This window comes from Odontesthes bonariensis, chromosome 17 (genome assembly GCF_027942865.1).
Source record: "Odontesthes bonariensis isolate fOdoBon6 chromosome 17, fOdoBon6.hap1, whole genome shotgun sequence".
NCBI classification, from domain to species: Eukaryota; Metazoa; Chordata; class Actinopteri; order Atheriniformes; family Atherinopsidae; genus Odontesthes; species Odontesthes bonariensis.
The window spans coordinates 12,058,228-12,080,204 of NC_134522.1; the positions used below are offsets into that span (position 1 = coordinate 12,058,228).

Genomic DNA, 21,977 nt, shown 5'->3' on the forward strand with positions numbered 1-21,977 from the left:
TTAATATATAGCTATGGGCTAACTTTCAGGATGAGATGCACTTTCTTTTCTTAACTCTATACTATCATTGAAGGAAGCGCAGCAAGTAAATACAAAGGCATTTTGAACAGATTGATATTGAGATTGGTCAGATCATACATGTATATATATATATATATATATATATATATATATATATATATATATAGATAGATAGAGAGAAATTTTCAACCGATACTTAATTTCTTTGCAACAGGAGAAGAAATCCAAAGACAGACCACCTTGCAGAGAGTTCTCTTTGTGGGAATGGAGACACTGGCAGCATAAAGCGCTTCCTTCCCATGTTGTTGATCATTCTCTCCGCTGCAACCATTTTATTAAAGTGATGGAGCTCATAGACGGCATGAAAGAGGAAACTGAGGTAAGCAAAGAAACGAGTAGCTTGTGAACATTTCTTTTTTTTGACCAGGAGTCTTATACAGTTGGACAGCTTATTGATAGGTTAGAAGCCTGCCTACAACCAAAGATTACATTTCAAAGTATACAGAAAAGTTCGGAAAAGGTGTTAACCCCTTTGACATTTTCCTACTCTGTCGTCTTACAACCAGGAAAGTTCAATTGGGTTTGCATGAATTGATAAGCATGATATTTCTACCACGCTAAAGATACAAAACATGTTTTATTATGAAACAAACGATAAACTGGATGTGATAATGAAAAAAAAAAAAGATAAAGGAAGACTAAACTTAAGCTTGCTGAAGCTTTAAACTTTCTTTCACCCCGCTTCACACAGGCGATCTTGTTCTCAATGCGACGGGGAAACGCAGTCTTTTCCTTCATGGCCAAAAAAGTTCAGATTCAGTCTCAGCTGATCAGAGTAAATTCTTTCATATGTTTCCGAAGTCTCTTGAAAATGCCTCTTGGCAGGCTCCAAGCGAGCTTTCTTTACTCTCCAGTCTCTGCAGTGGATCTTTGCAGCTCTTTCAGGGTTAACTTTTGAACTTTCGGAGGTTTGTTGTCATGCTATTTCCTTTTGGGAGATTTATTTTATTTAAAAACTCAACACTAAGCTGTACTTCTGCAGAACTTTGTCCCTGACCTGACTGAAGAGATCCTTGGTGTACTGGTGTCGCTGACCTTTCACAATAGAGTAACAGCGTATATAGGGACATCATGTGGCACTTACATTACACACAGGTTGACTGATTTCTGAAGGCAGTTGGCAGTGCCAGATTTTGATTCAGGGCATCAAAATAAAGGGGCTTACTTTTAAAAAAAAAACATTTTTCACTTTAATTTCACCTCCCCAATTTGGGCTTGTTTTGTGTGAGTCCATCTCTCAAAATCCCCCAAAACGAATCCTTTTAAATTCCTAGTTTTTAATGCAGCAAAATAGGAAAAACACCAAAGGGGGCTAACACTTTTTCAAGGCACTGTGCACCAAGTAGGTTCCCGGTGATGGGAAAATGGTTTCATAAAGGGATTCTTAACATCTTGCATAAATACAGCGTGGTTTCATAATAGAAAGACAGTAGTGTGCATTTACCCCAAAGAAGACCAAACTTTCTAAACGCACAAGGCTGAGAGGAGTCAGCTGAGCTGCTTGTGAACATACAACTGTGGTTTGTCTTGAGATACTAAATTTGTCATTTTGACGTGCAAGGCAAATTCCTTGCATGATAAACAGGCTCCATTGTGGCATTAGTTTAAAAAAATTAATCAACAGGATGTTTTCAGACTGTGGCTGCTTCTCCATCTTAAATTAGATTCACGAAAAAGCTTTCTTTTTAAAACGGACTAAAAACACCACAGCTGCTATGTTAATGATCATTTCCAACACTTCCGTTCATTTGAATCCAAGTTTTTTTCATGGCTAGGCAGGTGCCATGGCAGAGGCATGGGGCTGATGGTTGCTAGTCTGTCAGCACGGTTACGCAAAAAAACTGTTGAGCCGAATTTCACGTTTAGAAGAGTTTGTTAAAGTTCGGATGGCTCTGAGATAGAGCCTTGGCTGGTGGAGGACTGTTCATTCATTTGTACAGTTGTTAAGCAGCAGCAGCAGCAGCTTGATACATTGCCAGTTGGCAGTGACCTCATTGATCAGTTTGGTAGCCAGGTTATTGGATCTTCACAACCGTTTCCATAACGTGTAATCCAGCCAGCATCTGAAGCAGGGAAGATGTAACCGTCTCAAAAAAAACAAACACAGTGTTTTGTTAAGATGTGATTTGGTAATCAGTATCAGTCATGTAATGTAACCACGCAGTTATTCAATTGCTCTCCCCCTGACCTTGCCTACATTGAGCCAGCACCCTCCCATTATGTTCCTTATCACGACCACCCCCCCGCGCTTTTTTTTTTTTTAAAGATTGTTACGGTCTTCCTCGCCTTTTCAACATCTGCTTGTTCACAAGACCGTCGTGGATAAGACTCCTGAATTAGTCCAAATCCCCAAAAATTAGGTCAGAGATTACAGTGCGGTGGGCTCTTATTACCCTGTTTCCCCCCCACTGTGTGTCCTCACTCAGGATACTCAGGATGGAGAAAATGGTTATACCTGTACAAACAAAGTGGGATTACTGCATGACTCGGCAGTTGATGTCTCAAATGCTTACAATGATGAATTCAGGTCATAAATGACAGATTTACACATGTGACAGAATGATATAATTTAGTCTCAAATACAAAAAAGATAGAATGAATCCTGTTGCAGTTAAATCGTAAAACAATACATAAATCTGTGGATTTGCTCTCTATCAGTTTCCAAGGAAAAGTACCTGGGGTTTTTTTGTTGCTAAGCCCTACAGCGCTCCAATATGTTCTCAGGATGTTCTCTCTGTCTTTGTTCACTGTGAGGCTGATCAGTGAGTGTGGAGTGGGATTTCAGGAACATAGCTGCAGCTATCAGTGTGTTATTATAAAAAAAATATGGATCTTCGACCCTTAAACAATTCTGATATGAGACGAATAAAAAAAAAAGAAAGAAACTGCCGTTAAAAGTTAACGTGTTTTATGAAAATCTTGACAGAATTGTCACTGCCCACTAAAAGCCCTTATTTCACTTTGTTTCAACTGTCAATGTTTAATATTGATATATCTGTTTTTATGGTAAATTATGACTTAAAGCGTCACAAGAGAATGACGCCTCCAGAAGCCACCAAATATGTCGAGAGTTACAGGACCTAACAAAAGTAAGATAAGGCATATTTTTCTACATTATATCTGTGATAAACAAACATGCCCACATGAGGACAAAAGTGTTCCGATTTATCCGTAATCCGGTTTGCTTTTTCCGATTTGAAGGTTGGGAATGTGGGGAGTTTGTGAAATGTAGCCATGTGCAACGTGATGCGCATTTAATGTGTTGCAAGAAAGGCTGCAAAAGACCGACCAAACATTTTGACTGAAGAAGAGCTCATTTCCATGTTGGTCTGAAACAGAACTGAGGTGGCTGAGTAAGGTTTGAGTAACGTAACACGGTTGTTCCTGTCCTGCGTCTTGTTTGGACACTTTATCTCTTCTTCCCTTCCTCCCATAGCACTGACCTGGCTCCAGTTGCTATATCTGCCACAGAGGTTATTTTTTCCCATGTTTTTTTTTTTTGGAACTTTACTTATGATGGAAAAAGTGTGTTTTTATCTAGTTGCTGGTGCATGGTGTGGTACCGTCAAGCAAAATGGTGTCCCCAACCAAAGTTTCAGGCCCGGGAATGTGCATAACAATGGTTGGTGTACTTCAAAATAGGTCGGAAGCACTTAGTTTTAAGGCTCACACAATTCTGTAGCGTCTCTAGTGTTTCTTTAAATGGAATTTGGATGCATGTACCAGATACTTTCTTTTGTCATAGAGAGTGGGTACTGCAGTTTGAGGGAAATAACCCTGCACATACAAAACAAATTCCCTGAACTAGTTAAGAAAATAATACAAGGCAAATTCCTGGAGGGATCTGGATCGGCACCAAAGCCTATTATGTCGCTCACAAAATTAGATCAATATCTTTATTCTGACGGACAAACTGTGTTTGAGAAAGGAATAAAACCTCCATGAAAACAGAGTAATTTCAGAATTTATTCAGCTTCTCCACCAAAAGTTGATTTTTAAAATGAAAAGAAATCAGTTTGTGGTCTCTGTTTCACGGAACCAAACAACACATTTAGACCTGGTTTCTCGTAATAACACATTTTTGAACAGCTGTATCTATGTAGCATGCTGTCTTTGCTCATCCAGCGTCTCTTTGTTTGATCTCATGAGCAGTTTTGTAACTTTTCTTGTCAAGCATCAAATCTCAATGAAGTGCATCAACACTAAAGGACTCATTGAAAAACCTTCCCACAGAGACACGTGTCCATCTTTCAATCATCAGCACACACCCGTGCCCACACGTTGCTCTTCTAATCCAGATCGCCTGCCAATCCAGAAGCCTTTTACACCCTTTTTTCAGTTTTGTTTTTTTAATTTTTAATTTTTTTTTAATCACACTCTTTTCAACGATGAAACGCAGGGCAAGCACGGAGGCCTCCTCGCCTGTGATTATGTAACGGTTCTCTGAACTGTTGCGTAAAGCCAGGAAGCAGGAAGTGGGTCAAGCTGTGATGACCTAGATGTATAGCGTCCTGGACTGAAAACAGTAGAGGTAGGAAAAAAAAAGAAAAGGAATGCAAAAAAGATTAGAAAAAAAGAAAAAACTTTAAAGAGAACTAATAACTGGCGATTCTGCATTTGCACATGACCTCCTAACCTGTGAGTTAGTTGATATTTCATGAAAAAGTTTTGAATTTGCTTGAGCTAGCATGGCATTGATTGTTAGTACCGTTGACATCTGATCGTGTCGTCAATTCTGCGCGACATCTAAAACAGCTTTTATGCGCTTTATTCAAACGTGTTCATCTCTGAGGAGTCGTCTCAGAGCCAAAAGAGAAGAGCCAAATCTGCCTGTTTTTCCATGTTTGTTTGCCGCCAGTGATAGCTGTATTTTTCATGCCTGTGGACACCATGACATTTGGAGCTAAAATGCCCCAAACTCGTACATGCTTTTGCAGATTTGTACCATTTGAGCTGTCGGCCAATGGGTTTTTTACGAAATTTAGAACAAAGAGACTCCAGCAATTGTCTGGAAACAAGTTCATGCAGAGCGATTGATACAGATGATGCATTCTTTGTGCGTGCTCATGGGCATCAAATTCATATGATTATTGTAGTTCAATGAGATAATCAGCAGAGAGGAGTTTCCACTTTGCTGCTTCCTTCATCTTGCTGTCTGAATGGGATGAACCGTGTGACCTTCCTCATCTTTGTAGCTCTCCCTCGTCTGATCGTCAATGTTATTTTCATCTGTGATATCTGTTAGATCTACAGCAATAATCTGAGCATTAATTAATTGTGCTTAATCCAGTTAATCCGGTGTGAATCGAATGCTATCCTTTAGATTTCCCCAACAAGGAGTGTTGAAAAGGGATGCTGTCAGAAAGTGAATATTTTTGCTTCAATGGAAAGATGAAATCAATTTCATGATGCTTGACTAAATTAGCTTTGCTGATTGTGGTACCGTATGATCAGTGAGAACATAATGAGCAGTAACACTTACGGAGTTGCAGTCTGCTTGTTGAAGCTGATTATTCATCACAAGTACGATCAATTTTTCTGTAAAATACCTGATTTACAATTTCAAAATAACTCTCAGGAAACAACCAGTATGATAAAGATAGCAAAATCCTTACTGGATGAGAAGGATGATCTTACCTTGTTGCTTTAGGATCCAGCTAAGAAAAGGACAAAATTTTTTTCTTTTCTTCTTCTTCTTCTCGTTATTATTGTTGCATCCTTATGTCATAATCCAAGACTGTGAACCCTGATGAACAGGCTCCCTCTCCAGGGTTCGGGGGCTGTTTTTGGTTGGGGTCACTATGCATGAGTCTGCTCTCTCCTGGCTTGGTCTGAGGGCGACTCACAGGTTCTTCAAATACAGACAGAAACAGCTAAACAAATGACAATCGATAGAATAGAGGATTATGCAGTGGGTCAGCTCTCTCTGGCTGGGTCTGAAGGGACCAACTAGTGCAGAAAATCTAATTAAAACAGCATGATCTGTAAAATCAATAAAACAGAGGAGGACAAAAGGGCAAATCTAATTTTGATAAACAATATTGATGTCCTGATGGGTACCTGATCTGGGCCTGGTCTTGTATCTGCTCTGATGGCTTGAGCTTGAGTCCATATTCTCATTTCTGAAAGCAACAAAAGGCTAGATGGATCTTCCCAGAGAAGCTGAATCCTTTTGTGGTAAAGATAGAAGGGGTTCACCGCTCTGTGAGAGTGTGTGGGGCAAATGGTTAAATGACCTTCTATCTGTACATTATGTTTTCTTTATTTTTTTAAATCAGAGGGTTGGGAAGACTGCAACCAAGAGAAAAGGCTGAAAACAAACAGAATGACCCTAACCTTTGAGTTATCAGATCACAGAGCATTAAGGAAATATAAGATTTGGTAGTAGAAGTCACTGCCTGGGCTCAAGGACGCCTTCAGCGATTTCGGCTTGTTCCATCCACAAAGACATTTTTTCAGAGGAAAGGCTTTGGCCTTCGGTGAGAACCGCAAAGTTTTGAAATGTTAATAACAGATTGTAAAGGCTACAAGCAGCTCAGTGTATGCCCGCCAGCTTGTTTGTCTAGTTAAAGGATTAAGGGGGGCAGCATAACGTGTGCAGAAACAATAACAACTAGAAGTGCGCTCAGACGGCACCGTCCTCTGCCAAGGCCAGTGCCTTAACTCACAGCTGGAATGAAAGCAGTCTGGATCCGAGCTGAAATTTAATGGGTTCTTTTTGAGGCCTTAGTGTAGCTCTCCTGGTACAAACATTGAAAAAATTCTTGCAGCTTTGTTTATCCATTCACTACATTTTAGATGTTGAATAGCAAAGCAACAGTTTCCCAAAAAAACAGACAAATGAGATTAAAATCATGTTGCAAGTCTTTTTCACAGATTTGTGTTGCAGACATTTAATGCCGGTTTTATGTGGACTAATGAAAAAAAACACCTTTTATTTCAAATCCAGACTCAGAAACTGAACATGTGGCCCTCTTAAGTATGGGCTTAGTAGGTCAGAAATAGTGTTCATAATCAATCCATTTAATGCCATGTAAGTGATTAAAACTTTTCAACTGTATTATGGAGTAATTGGGGTAATGTGTTCTCTTATAGGTCAGAGCCTTTTAGGGGTATTTTGGTTTAGTGCCTTTTTTTTCTCTTTTTTTTTTTTTCCCCAGTGCTGAAAATAGAAAGTTAAATAACCAAAACAGAAAAAAAACTGAAGGCTTGAGCAACTTTCACCAGTCAGCTGCACACAGAAATGGGGGGATTTTACACTTCTTTTCGATGCACGCACTTTTCAGTTTTCAAGTATTCTCGATGCAGCGCATGAAGAGCTGTTCGTCGGCTCTGCTTTGTTGCCTGTCATTCGTTTAAAAAAAGAGAAAAAGTCTTTTCCTTTCCTCTCTGGGTTCACTGAGCATCTTCCTCCTGCTGGTCGAAGGTTCGATGGCGCCCTGTTGACTCTGACAGGGTGCCACTTTAGGTGAATAACTTCCAGATCACATGTTATCCCAGATGACAGGTGTTAGATGATCACAATGTGTTCCGACAAGGAAGAGGTCGCAAATGGTAAGAGTAAGTGTTAATTTAGAAAAAGATTCTAGGGTGTATCTTTCATTTTAAAGGTAGGGACGTTTATTCTTCAGTGCTGTTTCATAAAAACTGAAAAATGGGAAAAGTTACATCAGACTCTTACGTTTGCTCCATGTGTGGCTGTGACGTCTCTTCACAGGGCACTTCCTTATTAGATTAGTCTATGAACATGAACAGACTTGCTGCTTTGATTGGTGAAGTGGCCTCCGCATCTTTCGTAAAAACGCTCCCCCACAGAGGGATTACTCTTATACAACTTTCTGTGTGTTCTTTTTTTAGGGGGAATGTCGTTACGAAAAGGAGCTCCTTCCTTACCTCCACAAAGAAGACGCTGAGAAAAGCGGACAGAAGAAACGGAAGGCCACAAAGACCTGCACCAAAACCACCAACAGCAAACATAAACCATCCCGCACGTCTCTGTCTGAGCTGGAACGCTTCGATGAGGATTTAGAGGGGGAGAATTCCAGAGCAGCAGGGTTAGTTTCCACTTTGGCAGTGACCAAACAAAACCTTCCTGCTGAACATGACGGTGACGTGCCACGTGACAGCATCTCAGATTACTCGAGACGGGAGGCGAGCGGTGATGATGACGACTGTGCCATTGTTAATGTCACTAAAGCAGATCAATCTGTGAATCTAGACAATATTTCAGAGCTGATTGCTGAGAACGATGAAGATGTTGAACTTCAGGCAATGTTCTACCTTCCTAAATGGCAATCGGCACCACAGACTCACTTTGACAAACCAGGGGGAGATGAGAGTCTGAAAGCCATCCTCACCAATGTGGCTGAACTTCTCTCTCGATCCCCACCTATGTTGCCTGACATTTTACTAATGGACCAGGCTGTGCCATTACTTCCCCCATCTCCTCTTCCGCATCATCAGCCATTCGTAGTCAGCTTTAACTTGAATGTAGATGATGACGACGAAGAGATGAGTGTTGGAGCTTCCGATTCCAGCCCAGACGCAGAGGAACCTTTAGAGAAGGAAGAGGGCAGTAGAAATAAGCTGCCTATCAGTGCAGCTGCCGACAGTCCCACCTGGGATGAGGTTTTCGAGGATGAAGAAGAAGTTAATTGTGATCATGATGTCAGAGATGACAACAAGGGGGCCGATTACGAAAGGTGCAACTATTCCAAGAATGAAGGAAACGGGAAAATAAAAAGTAACAATGAAGTCTTGAGCAAAGAAAATGACATCTGGGGCAAAATGAGGGATGGGGTATTGCCTCAGCTGATAGATGGTGGTGGGAAAGAGGACGGAGCGTCTCAGGGCTGCTCCCAGATGGATGAAAGCATAAATCTGTTTGAGGACGATGAAGCCTTCCTGCAGATGACAATTCCAGAAATCCCCACTCCTGAGGACTGCGTCACGCCCCAGACATCCCCCAATGCTAAAGACATCGATGATCGCACTGAGAAGTTGACTACACCTGCTCAGACCCACGTCCCAACAAACACACGTGGCACTGCCCAGTCAGCTGATTGCACACATAGCTTACACACAGAGCACAGTCCTAATCCTACAGACACAAAACTTAACTTTCACACATCGGCACAGAGTGAACTCCTCACAGATGATCCAAAGAAACTTGCGCCTCATTTTAAATCTCCGACAATGCAGGACATTTCTGAGCCATTTGACAGCTGTCATGAATTGTTTTCTGTCAATTTTGACCTGGGCTATTCACTGGAAGACTCCGAGGACGAAACGGGAGTGGACGCTGTCCCTGCCCCGTGTGCGACGGCATCTCCGCCACCTAAAAAGCAGGCCGACCCCACTCTATCGTCGCCCGCTGTTTCCAACTCCTCGACTCCTTACGGCAGACTCAACACTGAATCCAAGTTATCCACTCCACGAATTCTACCAGAGCACCGGGCATGTAAAAGTGGGCCGCTCCCGTCTCCAATCACAACACCGAGAGTGAGGCGAACACTCATGTCTGGTCTCGCCGGGCCTGCGTGCTCCAGCATGGAACGGAGACGACCAGATGGCGGCGTCCCCTCGTCGAGCGTTTCACAGTGGGAATCTGTTCACGTGGTGGACTCTCCTCCTCATCCAGGTTTGTTGAAAATCATTTTTAAAAAGGATTATTATCCCTGGCATAATATTTGTTAATTGGCTCAGGTTTCTTTTTTTCCCCCTCGTTTTAATCTGTCATGTTTGTCTCCTCCTTTGTTAGAGTGTGGCAGTGACAGTGAAGATGAAGTTGTGGTTCACAAAAGAAGACGTCAAAACAAAGTTAACCCTCTGTCATCCCCAGAAGCGGTGAGCAAGCTTTATCAGTAATCATGTTTTGTGAATCGCTTCGTCTTTTAAATCTCCGGAAAATGCCCAAAACCCCCACGATGGCGCTTTGAAAGCTTTTTTTCCAAAGTCGTCCAAAATCAAATGTGCGTATGTTACGATATATAGAGTTTTTTTTCTTTTTTTTCTTTCTAACACGAAAATGTTCTGACTTCTTGTAGCTCAGTTAACACTCAGCTAATGCGTTACACAACACCACATAAATGAAGAGTGTGTGTTCATTAGAACCAGCCAAGACAAGAGATATCTGATTCAGACAGACCTTTCTACCTCTGCCATTTTCAAGGTGCCTGCAGTTGTCATAGCAACCCCCGTGTGAGCTCTGAGGAAACATCTGAGATGCGTTAGCAAAAAATGTCATGATTTAAAAAAAAAAACAAACAACGACACAGAAAACTTGCACCGTTTCACATGTTTTGTGTACAATCATTATATTCACAGTGTCTTAAATGTAGCATTTTTTTGGTCTGGTCCAGTCTAAGATCTCTAGTGATGTGGACTCCCCGGTAATGAAAAGGAGACACACGGCCGCGCTGAATACGGTAAGACTCCACACTTGTGTACACCTCATTGCACAGTCTGTTCAACATGCTGATTGATTTGGATACTTTGCCTCCGTGTGGTGGGACTTTTACTTTTAGCTCTTTATTTGATGTCATGCAACAGTAACATTGGACCGATTTGTTCTATCTTTGTTCCAGTCTGATGAAACACGGGGCGAAGCCGTTTCTGATGACGATTTCCAGAATGAGTCCGTGTTCACACGCAGAGTCACAGCACCGGGAGCTGAGAGGAAACGAGTCAAGCAGGCTGAACACAGGGTGTGTACAGCAGCAGATGCACGTGCACGGTGCCCTGATGGGAATCCCTGTGATTTCATTTACTGTGTTTCCCGTTTTTTTTCATATTACTGCATGCTCTGGTTGAGTTTTATATGCCTTTTGACTTTCACATACACGTTGAAAAATAACCTTTCCCATGGCTTCGTTTCAGAACGCCACGCGTCAAAACGGGCGTCACTTCCTGGACGAGGAGGCGCAGCTGTCAGAAGATGAGGAGGGAGCCGATCTTTCATCTGATGAAGAGGACGGAGAAGACCAAAATCGCTCCCTTGACGGCTTTGTGGTTGACAACACACACCTCTCGCAGGGGCTGAATGGTAGCTGGCTCGACGTTTGGTGGGCTTCTCAAACCTGTTTGCCTTCCTAGGAGTTTTTCAGGGACGCAGCAGGCCGAGTGAGTCGTGCTGTGACATTTACCTTTTGTTTTCCTGTCTGTTCTCCTCTATATCAGACTCAGAGATGCAGGGGATCTACCTGAAGTCAGTGAGAAGCCCTGCTGTCCAGGGCAAATTCAAAATGTCATACAGAAACCGCCACAACGTGGACATTTTTTCCCAAGTATAGCATATTGTTTTAGATCTCAGCTTGATTCTTTAATGCACATTAAAACCTACACAATGTAGTTCATGACTGATTCCACTCCATTCTTAATATTTACAACCAGGTACCTGAGATGGATGAGACGTATGCAGAGGACAGCTTTGTAGTTGGCAGTGACGTGGAGGAGCTGGAGAGCAATGGGGACGAGGCAGAAGATGTTGAACTCATCCCCGAGGCCTCATATGTGGACGGGAGAAGGCAGTACGCCACCAGGCGACGTGTTTTCCTTCACAAAGCCAGAGGTGGAGCCGGCTCTAAAACCCGAGCCGAATCTCCACCAGAGCAGAGAGCGGCAGAAAAAAGCAAACGCACCCGGGTCATACGCATGAGTGACTCCAGTGAGGAGGAGATGGAGGGTGCGAGTCTCATCACAGAAGGAAGGGTCGTCCCCTTCCAGCCAATTATGGCACAACCAGAGAAAGCCACGTCCTCGGCTTCTGTGAGCATAGCATCCAAGGTGTCATTGTTGAGTAAAGCACAAAGCAGCTCAGTGAGTGGACAGCAACAAGATGAGAGGTAAAGAAATCCTCATAGGTTTGCGCACAGGCAATCACTCAGCAACCACCTGAGCACTGTTTTCTTTTTCCTGCAGGTGTCGCCAGAGGTTAGAAAATCAACATCTCCTCTCTGAAGAGCTCGACTTTGTTGAGGCAGAGTCTCTCTTTTCCTCAAAGAAACAATCCCAGGTACGACCGAGCAAGAAGCCGAACATGCACGGGAAAAACAAGATGCAGTTTGTTGGCGCAGGTCACTGACTTTTTCACTCCAGTACAACTCTGAGGTAACTATACTGACTTCTTTTTTTTCCCTTTTCCTCAGCCAGTGTCTGCCACTTCCTCTGTGCCTCAGGCGCACACCACCCAGGATCCGTCAGCGACCGAGTCCCGCTCGCCGCCTGTGTCCGTATGCATTCTGGTGGACAGCCGTTGTATCAGCAGTGGCGTGGCGCTGATGACCTGCCTACGACAGCGTCATGCAGCCACCGTCCACGTCTGCTCGCTGGACGGCAGCTACTTCATCGTCAGCAACCGCATGGCAGTGGAGAGACACAGCCAGTCGGACTTAGCTGCGAAGCAGAGCCGGAAGCGACTGGCCGACAGAGTGAACAGCTTGCAGGAGTCGTTTGAGCGTGTGTGTCTGATCGTGGAGAAGGACAGAGCCAAGGCGGGTATGTTGTTCTTTTACTTTGACATAATGATGACAAGAAATACTCCAAAATGTCAAACTGTTGTGTAGAAATGTTTAAATGTTTTTGATGATCATTTGTACATTGCACACATCCATCTGATCTGAATGTTAACCGCCATTGTTGAAGGCGAAGCCTCGCGGCCGTTTCAGCGCACCCGTTTCTATGACAGCACCGTGGCGGCGCTGGTGCGTTTGGGGGTTCGCTTGCTGTGGAGCGACAGTGCTGAGGAGAGCGCTGGTTTGCTGGCGGACCTTGCGCAGCTGGAGCACCGCAAAGGTCAGGGCATCGCCGTGCCGCTGGAGGTCAAAGGGCAGCACAGGCAGCAGGCCCTGCAGCTGTACTTGAGCCTACCCTCAGTCAACTATGTCCACGCTCTCAACCTGAGCCACAACTTCAGCTCAATTGCTCAGCTGATAAACAGGTGAAATAACGGCATAATATTTTTTTTTTTTGTCAAGAAAGCAATTCCTCCCATCTTCTCATGCCTTGGCTTACTATTTTTTATTGTTACTGTTGTCGTCATTTTATTGCTAATTTTATCTCAAATTTTATTTTTCTCTGTGATGAAGTTATTATTTCTATTTTATTGATGACTGTCTTAATATGTGATGCAGTTGCTATTGTGAAGCGCTTTGGTCAGCTGAGGTTGTTTTAATGTGCTATATAAATAAATTTTGAATTGAATTGAATATGCTTTGCACCTGCAGCCCGATTGAAGCCATACAGAAAGGAGGCCTCATGAGTCGATCCAGGGCCGAGGAGATCTACCGCTTCTTGCGCTACTCCTGCGACTCCTTCCTCATAAAAGCATCGAAAACGGGACAAAACAGCTAGCGCTCTGATGGAGAAAACACTGCAAGACACCTACAAACTGGGGGGGGGGGGGAGAGAGAGAAAGGAATCTCTACGATTCATCCTGAACATTTTCTGCCTCTCTCTGCTTCAGCAAAAACAAGGACATCCAGTTGCTATGTGACAGCACTTTCTGATACTGAACCTCAGGATTCTTTATTTTTTTGCACAATAAGAGGAAAAAAGCACACCTCTCAACGTTATGCTAAATAAAACATCTGGTTTGTTTTATGCAATATTTTTTTTTTACAGTTGGGCTGATTAGTGTTTCACTTAATTCACACACTGACGGCGATCTTGTTGGATGGTATTAAGCAACACCAAGATAAGAATCTCAATCAAGTATTTACACATGAATAACTTAATGAAATAATGTATAAATCTAATTGTACTATACACATCTGTAAGTGAAACATTTTGTCAGATCTCCTTTATTAACATGTGTTTTTGTACATGAAAGTCAGTATTCTGCTCTGAGTAAAAACTGATACCCACATATGACCACTAGAGGTCAGTCTTGTGTCTCTTTATGAAAACTTCATTTCTTTCAGGTCCTTGTTTTCTTATTTATTATAATTTATTTTAACAGTATTAGGGGCTGTGACAACTCACTCCTATATATTGTCTATATGTAGACAGTTAATAATACCAAAAAAACAAACTGTGTATTCAAAACAAACTTGTCTTTTATTTCAGCAGGAACTACATGTAGATGTTCTACTTTGGTGTAACAACAAGCACATAAAGGAAGGCAACAGCAGACATTTAAAGCACACTTTTCTTTTTTATAAACAAAAAAAAAAAACTGAAAATTTAGAAAATCAAGGAAAAAATAAAAATTACAGGCTTGCAATTGCAGTGAATCTGTAAGCCTACAGAGATTCATAATTAGAATGCAAAAAAAGAAATAAAGAATTTCTGTATTTCCTTCACCTGCACAAGGAGCCATCAGGTTGTGCACAGTCTACATACAGAAGACAAAAGAGGGAAAGCAACTTGTGCTTTTTATACCGTCAGATTTTAAAACCTAAAGGAAAATTAAACAAATGCCCTGGATTTTGTAAAAACATAGTACAGCCAATAGCAGAGACGAGCTCTTAAATACATACAAAAGGTTGTGAAATCAGCAGCCCATTCAAAACTCCAGTAACAATTACCGTCTCTGCCTCTGGGCGGTGCAAATTAGTGCACGAGAACGGCCTGACACCGTCAATGTGGCGCCTGTGGAGCCCCGTTAAACATTGTACATGGCATCCGATGACAGGAAGCAGGTTTACAATACAGACTTTGGATTTTTACAAATCCCAATTTGGACAAGACGGCACTGTAACAAAATCTTTCATCAGTAGGAAACAACGCAAAAAATTCATCAGTGAAGAATTTCACAATACATGCGTGGTTAATATCACATAAGGTGCTTTTCTTTCGACATTCACAAGATTACACAGCCTCAAATTTAGCTGTGGGTTGTGTCCATTTTTTTTTCCCCTTTAAAAACACATTTTAAAGAAATAACACGATTTTAGCACTCGATCAGAAGTTTAGACAGCAGCAATAATTTGGATCAAAACGACTACGACTTTTCATAGAAAAGTTAAAAGTACAGTCACAGTTTCTCTTTTTTAACGGGCTTTCTTTGGAACCATTATCACAAAGTGTTGAAAGAGGTCGGTCTACAACCAAAATTGTATACATTGATCTTTAATTTGGTAGATTGCCGACGGGAGCAGACATGCCCAACTTTATACTTACCGGTAATCACGATGAGGGGAAAAAAAAAAAGGCATATAAAAGGTGAGGCATATACTCGAATGACTTACACCTCGTTCCACATTATATCTAAGTGTCGTAAAGATTACATTTTTTGATTTCCATTAAACTCATATTGAGAACCTTAGGAGCATCCTCAAGCAAAAGACCTATGAGTAGAGTAGGTAAGTAATAAGGTAGAGTAATTTGGATTAAGCACATTAAAAAAAAAATATATATATATATATATATACTGCAATCATTGGGATGTTTGTTCGAAAGCATCCGAATTACACTCCCAACGGTTGATGACTTGAAAATCATGCCGGCGTCAATCATTTAGGAAAATTTTTTTTTAAAAAAATTTAAAAAATTTGGAACGCGGTGTATGAACTGAACACGGCATCAAAGACTAAATGTTTCTTTGAATTGACATTTTAGGGACGTTTGTAACTGTTAAGTTTCCTAAATTACTTAAAAACAAAACAAAAACAATATATGTACAAAACCATGCATGGTCAAAAAGAAGCCATATTTACAATTGCAGCTTTCATCTTGAAATATATATTCTTTAAATACCACGTGTGCCCACTTGGCTGAGGCTCCCTGGACAGATGCTTCCCTACAATCAGCTTGTGATTACGGAAGTCAGTTAACAGATCATAGACCTTCAACACTCTCTACCATGTGGATTGGCTGACAGGCGGCATTGCGGTGGCCTACATGCTGGTTGGTTGCGTCTGTGGCTGCAGTGGCTGCAGCTGGACAGACTGCGACTCAGAGTTCTGAATGCTGCATTCTTCTCCCTCTCGCATGTACATTAAAAATAAAGTCACTGTGGCAAAGGTGGTGGCATTTACCGGAAAAGCACGGAGCAAAGTGGATGTGAGTCCACGGGTTAAGACTCTCCACCCCTCCTTCTGGAAGCTCTGTCTCACGCAGTCCATGATGCCGTTGTACTTGTTCACGCCGCCGACTCCGTCTGCCTGCAGACGGGACTTGATCACATCCACCGGATAAGTGGAGAGCCAGGAGGCAATGCCTGACATTCCGCCGGCAAACAGCAGTTTTGGGATCATATAGGGGTCTTCTGGCTCACAGCCCAGCGATCGCGTCAGCACGTCGTATGCTAGGAAGTACACGCCAAAGCCAGGCGTCTCGCGCACCAGGGTGGTCACCATGCCACGGTTGATCCCTCGGAATCCCTCCTTCCTGTAGATTCTCACCAGACAGTCCAGCGAGTTCTTGTACAACTTCCTCTTCGACTTCTTCTCGCCAGTCCCTTGCATCTGCATGCGCGTTTTGGCCAGCTCCATTGGGCAGCAAATGACACACTGGATGGCTCCAGCAGAGGCTCCGGCCAGGAACTGGTTGAGAGGCGTGTCGCGGCCAAGATGCCGCATGGCGTTGCCTTGGACACCAAAAACTATGGCATTGATGAAGGTCAGACCCATCATTGGAGAGCCGATGCCTTTGTACAGACCCAACAGCTATAGGCAAGGAGACATCACTGGAATAAGTGAGAAGCTCAACTGAGTCACAGGACACAAAAAGCAGCATATTTAAAAAGCTAAGGTTCTTCATTTGGGTGCATGAAGGCCAGGAGATTGAAAACCTTCAACAATCCAACAACTATTATTAAAATTATAACTATTCATTGGCCTCTACAACCCAACCCTGGATAAGCGAAGGATAACGGACCGATGGATCTATGGAACACATATTCAAAAGCCACAGTAGCGTAATGCAGTAAGCATGTTTTCAATGTAACAAGCGTTTCCCAGTAAATTCATAAGCATCTCATCGAGTCTGATCACGAAAGACACAAAGGAAACGGCCTTTCTGCTTTCATCTGAAAGCTTCCGGGTTGTCACAGTGGCACCGCAGGAACGGGGCTACTATTAAAACCCAACAAGCTCAGTCACATATCCACTCTCAGCAGATTCTTTCACAATCATGGGACTTTTTTTCCAAAAGCACGCCTAAATAAACAAATTGGCAGGTTTTTAGAGTACATTTACAAAAAAAAAAAAAAAGCAGAGAACGTCGCTAACATTTTTTAATATTACTGGGAAACTGACAATCCAATTCAACCACGTGAAACAGCTACGGTGCCAAGCATACTGCACTTAGCTCAAGTGGCATGACGACCGAAGCTTTAATTAGCACATTGGGTCCTTGCTGACCCTGGCTGCCAGACACTCCCCCACTCCAACAGCCCATATTAGGAACATGCCGACTGATGCCTGTACTCACAGATCAAACTGTAACTGGACTCTTTAACTAGTTCTGAGTCATTGATGAGAGGTAAAGACATAAGTGATGAATTTAACCTATTTCCTTTAAAAGGACTGGCGCACTAACGCAAACTGACGAGCTTACCGACTCCTGCCGTATGATCGACTGGAAGCAGTGAATTGTCCCGCGGTACAGAGGCTTGTCCACATTTTGAACCTGAAGTCGCACCTGTGGATGACAGCAGCAGTGTTAGAGTCCCATGAAGGAGTGACAAGGCCAAAAAGAGGTTACTACAAACCAAATACTGTTAAACAGGTTTACAGGGAAAGGAGTAGACATTCTTCTAAAAAAATAAATGAAACTAAACAATAAATGCTTACAGGGTGCAATGTGTGGGAGGAAAACATTAACGGATCATGAGGTTGAGTTAAAAGAAACAAAAGCCTTCTGTGGTTTTTATTTCTATAGCTCAAAACAGGAAATTGGGTGAGGAAAAAAAAAGAAAAAAAAAAAAACCTTGACCATACTTACTAGGTCACATTTCCGTGGAGAGGTTGTTTATTTCTCTCTCTCTCTCATCTACAACACAGTGACACTGTTGCTGTTAAAGACAGCCGCCCCAAGCAGACACCGGCTCAGGGAGAAATGACATTGAAAGCAAGGTGTAAAAGAACTACAACCAAACCATTCACCATCTGCGTGTGCCTCTACAGTGGATGCCACCAATGATACAATCGTATGCTTTTTAACACAAACTAGAAACTCAAGTGGATGATTGATAAGAGAAAACAGTGTGTCCCATTTAGTTTTTAAGTAACTAGCTTCAAGCAAAAGCTTTCAATATTCACAGAAAAACTGCAATGTCTAAACCTCGCATAACCTGAAGCGAGAGCAGAAACTCTTTGGCTAATTTATTACTTTAACACCACCTGCCTATGACACATCCTGCTGTTTTGTGGCTGGATAAAACTGACAACCGGATACGATTAGGGAGTGTTATTCAGCTAACTAAAGCCAACTTCTCCATTTAGAATCACGATAAATGACAGTCAGTGGGTCTACATGGTGAGATTAATTCCATTATAGCTATAGTTGGATTATGCTCCTTATTTGAGCAAAGGTAATTATCCAAGTATATATGGTGGTGAATAAATGGAATCATAGGGGCAAAGCATGTCATACCCCGGTACGATAGGTAGCGCTGTACCCATTTCAACTATTGCTAATAGAGCCACTTCCGGTTGACCGCTTCACCACCAACAACAACAAACTCAGAGAAAGATGTCGAATGAAGAGCAAGATGAAGCTACATCCCTCTGCATTTCGTTTGTGGTGAGCATGCTTATTGCACCGCGGCGTATTCTCCATCGCTTGTTTATTTCTTTCCGACGGCGGCGACAACAACAGTAATGTCGTCTCGAAAAAAATCTTGAGTATGTGCAGAACGCACAATCCAATTCACTACGTGCTTCACCGTCTACACGCCAGTTAGTGCGACTATCAACCGAGTTATCTCGGGGTCTTAAACCGACTGCGAGTAACCCCATCCGCTCCAATTTTTAGTCAAACTAAGGTGTATGCATGAACTTAATAACTCAGTCTTATTGTAATTTAGCCATTAATCTGATTCTTTACAGTGCCATGTAACCCCACTGAGTGTCATTCAAATTTGCGAGCAAATGAGTGCATTTCAGCATATTGTTTCCATTATGTCTTTATATGTGCCGTTTAAAATCATACATGTATAAATAGAAGAAAAAAAAATTCATGTCACCAACAGTGTCGAGCATCTTCGTCCGAGTGCTCCACTGCTCTTGCTCTGTTATTCTTCGTCCTACTGTTAGCTGTGTAAGTAACCTGAATCCTGTCATTCGCTAACAAGAGCCAATGGCAAAAAGGATGGAGCAGACACCCACCTTTACAGTGTCAAAGGGATGTCCAACCAAAACACCTGCAGCACCTGGGAAAAAGGAAGAAAAGCACACCAGTGAATGGGTTTAATGGTTTTAAGTGAATCATCTGTGCTGAGGTGTAGGACAATTTGTCCTCCGAAGTACATTGCACCGTTGAAATCCCGACACATGAGTGATTCATATAATCCACAACCATTTTAAACCGTCAACTTTTGTTTAATCAGATAGATTATTGTACTCCTTCGCCACAACACCACAAGCCACATGAAATGCACGGTGAGATTGCGACTCATCGTCCATCACCGTGACGCACTGAAACGCTGTTTGATTACGAAAAGGCCAATGACTCATCTTCTTATGGTTCACCTTGCAAAAGCAAGCCGTCAGCCCATTGTGAGATTGAGCAAAACGGCAGGTGGTCACTGCACTGCGCCCCGTGACGACAGCACGACGGCCGACCCGTCCTTGACTCATGTCAATGATCCCAAAACTGTATAAATTTGTGGGAAAAGTCAAGCTGCGCCTTTTCATACGTCAACAACCCGAGCAAACATACCTCTCCTGATGTCATCCAAGTAACCGCTCCAGGTCAGCAGCTTGCTTTGGGCACACACGCTTGTGAAATGGCTGATTTTGAATGAAATGTCAATGGCAGAGATGAGAGGGCAGTTTAATGAGAATAGGAGTAAAATATAATAACGAGAGCGGATTGGGCTGCGTTTCTGGGTACTGTGATGACTACTTCAGGTTATTTAGAGGACAATTCCATTTAAATCAAACCCATAATCCACAGTTAAAACTCCTAGGCTCCCTGTTCATGATTGATCCCATCAGCATCTGAAGTGAATCCATCAGGAGATACTTTATGTATTACAGTTAGCAATTACCTGGCTTTTGGCTGGGGGGGGGGGACAAAACAGCTGACAAGAGTCCCAAGGGTTTGAGGTGAGGCTCTGCTGGAGGCAGATAGTCTAGATCTTAACTAAACAAGAAGGTATGAACTATGTGAGCCTTTAGAGGACCAGTTCTTCAGGGCGAAACACCCTAAAGTGATGTTGATTTATCACAAAGCAGAATGAGGAGGAGGCAGTCAGCTGATAGCCTAACTGATAAAAAAGATGACTCAGAGTTCCTCATATCTTATCCTTTACATTTTTGGACAGGCATGTTTAAACAACAACTAAAAAAAAGGTAGATATTATGATTTAACAGTATATATTGAGGAAACATCACTTCCGGTGTGCGGGAGCCGCAGGTAAGGAATTTTTCGAAAGTGGCATCCAAGGTTTCCACACAACTTTTAAGAGGCGCCGATTAAAAGCTTTCTTTTACGGACTACAACCCATTTTGTAAGTTGCTCGCGGCGTTTCTCACACAGTCGTGCTCGGCTGCACGACTATCTGAATCGTGGCCATGACTGACACAGCTACTGAGCGGTCCATGTGTAACCAGGCTGTGGAAAAACACCGGGACGGCTAATGCTAACGCTGCTAGTTGATGCTAGTCGCCCATTCACCGCCTGCTCACATCACTTACCTCCTATACATCCAGCAGCGAAGTCCAATGCCATTCCCTCACAAATTCAATCGTTAATAGGTGTCGAGCGAGCTTAGTGGCAGGCAAGCGTATTTCGGAAGCTTTTAGGGACAAGTTTGGAGAGAGTTGTCTCTGTATCTTGTTTACACCCGGCTTGGTGTTCAGCCAGGCTTCTTGGAATATTAACGTTGCTGATGCTGCGCAAAATGAAGATGAAGAGTTACACCGGCTGCGGAGTGTTACTTTGCAACGGGAGCTTGCATAATCTGACCTAATTTTGCGCCCTCACTCCGTGTACTAGAGTCGCTCTTCCTGCCAAACCTTTCTATTTCTGTGCCGCAGCAGAAGGCGGAGGCTACGAGGAGAAAAGAAGAAGCGTGTTTGCCCTTTTTAAGGCAGTCCAATCGGATTACTTGTAAGCAGACAACTCCCCTAGCGGGTTCTGTCCGCCCCTCACGCCCATTGGCTGCTGCGGGTTAAAAGAGGGTTATAATTGTCGCGGCTGAGACTTCCACCGTCAAAATCAACAGTGTTATCACTTTGGTCCTCATCACCTTGAGTGAGAGTGTGACAGGGAAACATAAACTGAGTGACCTGAATTCCATGGCAACGCACCGAGGCCACACTAAAGTCACATAATCAAAAAGCACCACATCGAGAAGTGTGGTCCCAGGTCACTGCCCCCCCGACCTTTACTGTCACCACGAATGTGTGGGCCAGGTAGAAGTGACCTGCTAGTAGGGGTAGAAGACAGTTCATCAGTCAAGATGTGTTTGCAAGCTGGGAGATCAATGAAATGATGTCCTGATATGGCTGGAGGAATTTGGCATTTTACCCAGTTGTCACATGAGGGGGTGAGAGTCAAGGGGACACTTGTGATGAATAAATCCTGATTTTCTGCTACCACATGTGTTCACATGAACATGGGTCAGCACGATGTACACAAGTATCAGCTTATTTTAGGGTCTGCCATGTGTCCGTATGTCCTCTGTGAGGTGTGTGATTTCCACAAAGGCAGACCAAGTCAGCTGTGTCCCTCAGCTTCTCTGCTCTGCTGTGTTTGGCCTGGCCGGACCGCCCCTCAGTATGTGT

The 21,977-nt window shown here is 42.9% G+C and overlaps 2 protein-coding genes across 2 annotated transcripts in view; one reads left to right on the forward strand and one right to left on the reverse strand.

Annotated features, from left to right (window-relative positions):
• The window catches only part of fancm (FA complementation group M), a 34,013-nt gene extending 20,333 nt beyond the window's left edge, over positions 1-13,680 (forward strand). The window contains exons 13-24 of the mRNA XM_075448843.1: positions 236-400; positions 7,939-9,721; positions 9,842-9,927; positions 10,443-10,508; positions 10,668-10,787; positions 10,960-11,125; positions 11,260-11,366; positions 11,473-11,924; positions 12,001-12,094; positions 12,228-12,576; positions 12,724-13,018; positions 13,305-13,680. Coding sequence (XP_075304958.1) covers positions 236-400; positions 7,939-9,721; positions 9,842-9,927; positions 10,443-10,508; positions 10,668-10,787; positions 10,960-11,125; positions 11,260-11,366; positions 11,473-11,924; positions 12,001-12,094; positions 12,228-12,576; positions 12,724-13,018; positions 13,305-13,431 — 3,810 coding nt within the window. The 3' untranslated portion in view covers positions 13,432-13,680. The remainder of the gene's footprint in view (positions 1-235; positions 401-7,938; positions 9,722-9,841; positions 9,928-10,442; positions 10,509-10,667; positions 10,788-10,959; positions 11,126-11,259; positions 11,367-11,472; positions 11,925-12,000; positions 12,095-12,227; positions 12,577-12,723; positions 13,019-13,304) is intronic.
• A 437-nt stretch (positions 13,681-14,117) lies between these two features.
• Positions 14,118-21,248, reverse strand: slc25a29l (solute carrier family 25 member 29-like). Its single transcript, XM_075448842.1, has 4 exons — positions 20,886-21,248; positions 19,353-19,396; positions 17,581-17,664; positions 14,118-16,688 (listed from the first exon to the last, which is right to left on the reverse strand). Exons 1-4 carry the CDS (start codon positions 20,917-20,919, stop codon positions 15,918-15,920), a joined length of 933 nt encoding a protein of 310 aa, XP_075304957.1. The 5' UTR covers positions 20,920-21,248; the 3' UTR covers positions 14,118-15,917.
• Positions 21,249-21,977: the final 729 nt, after the last annotated feature.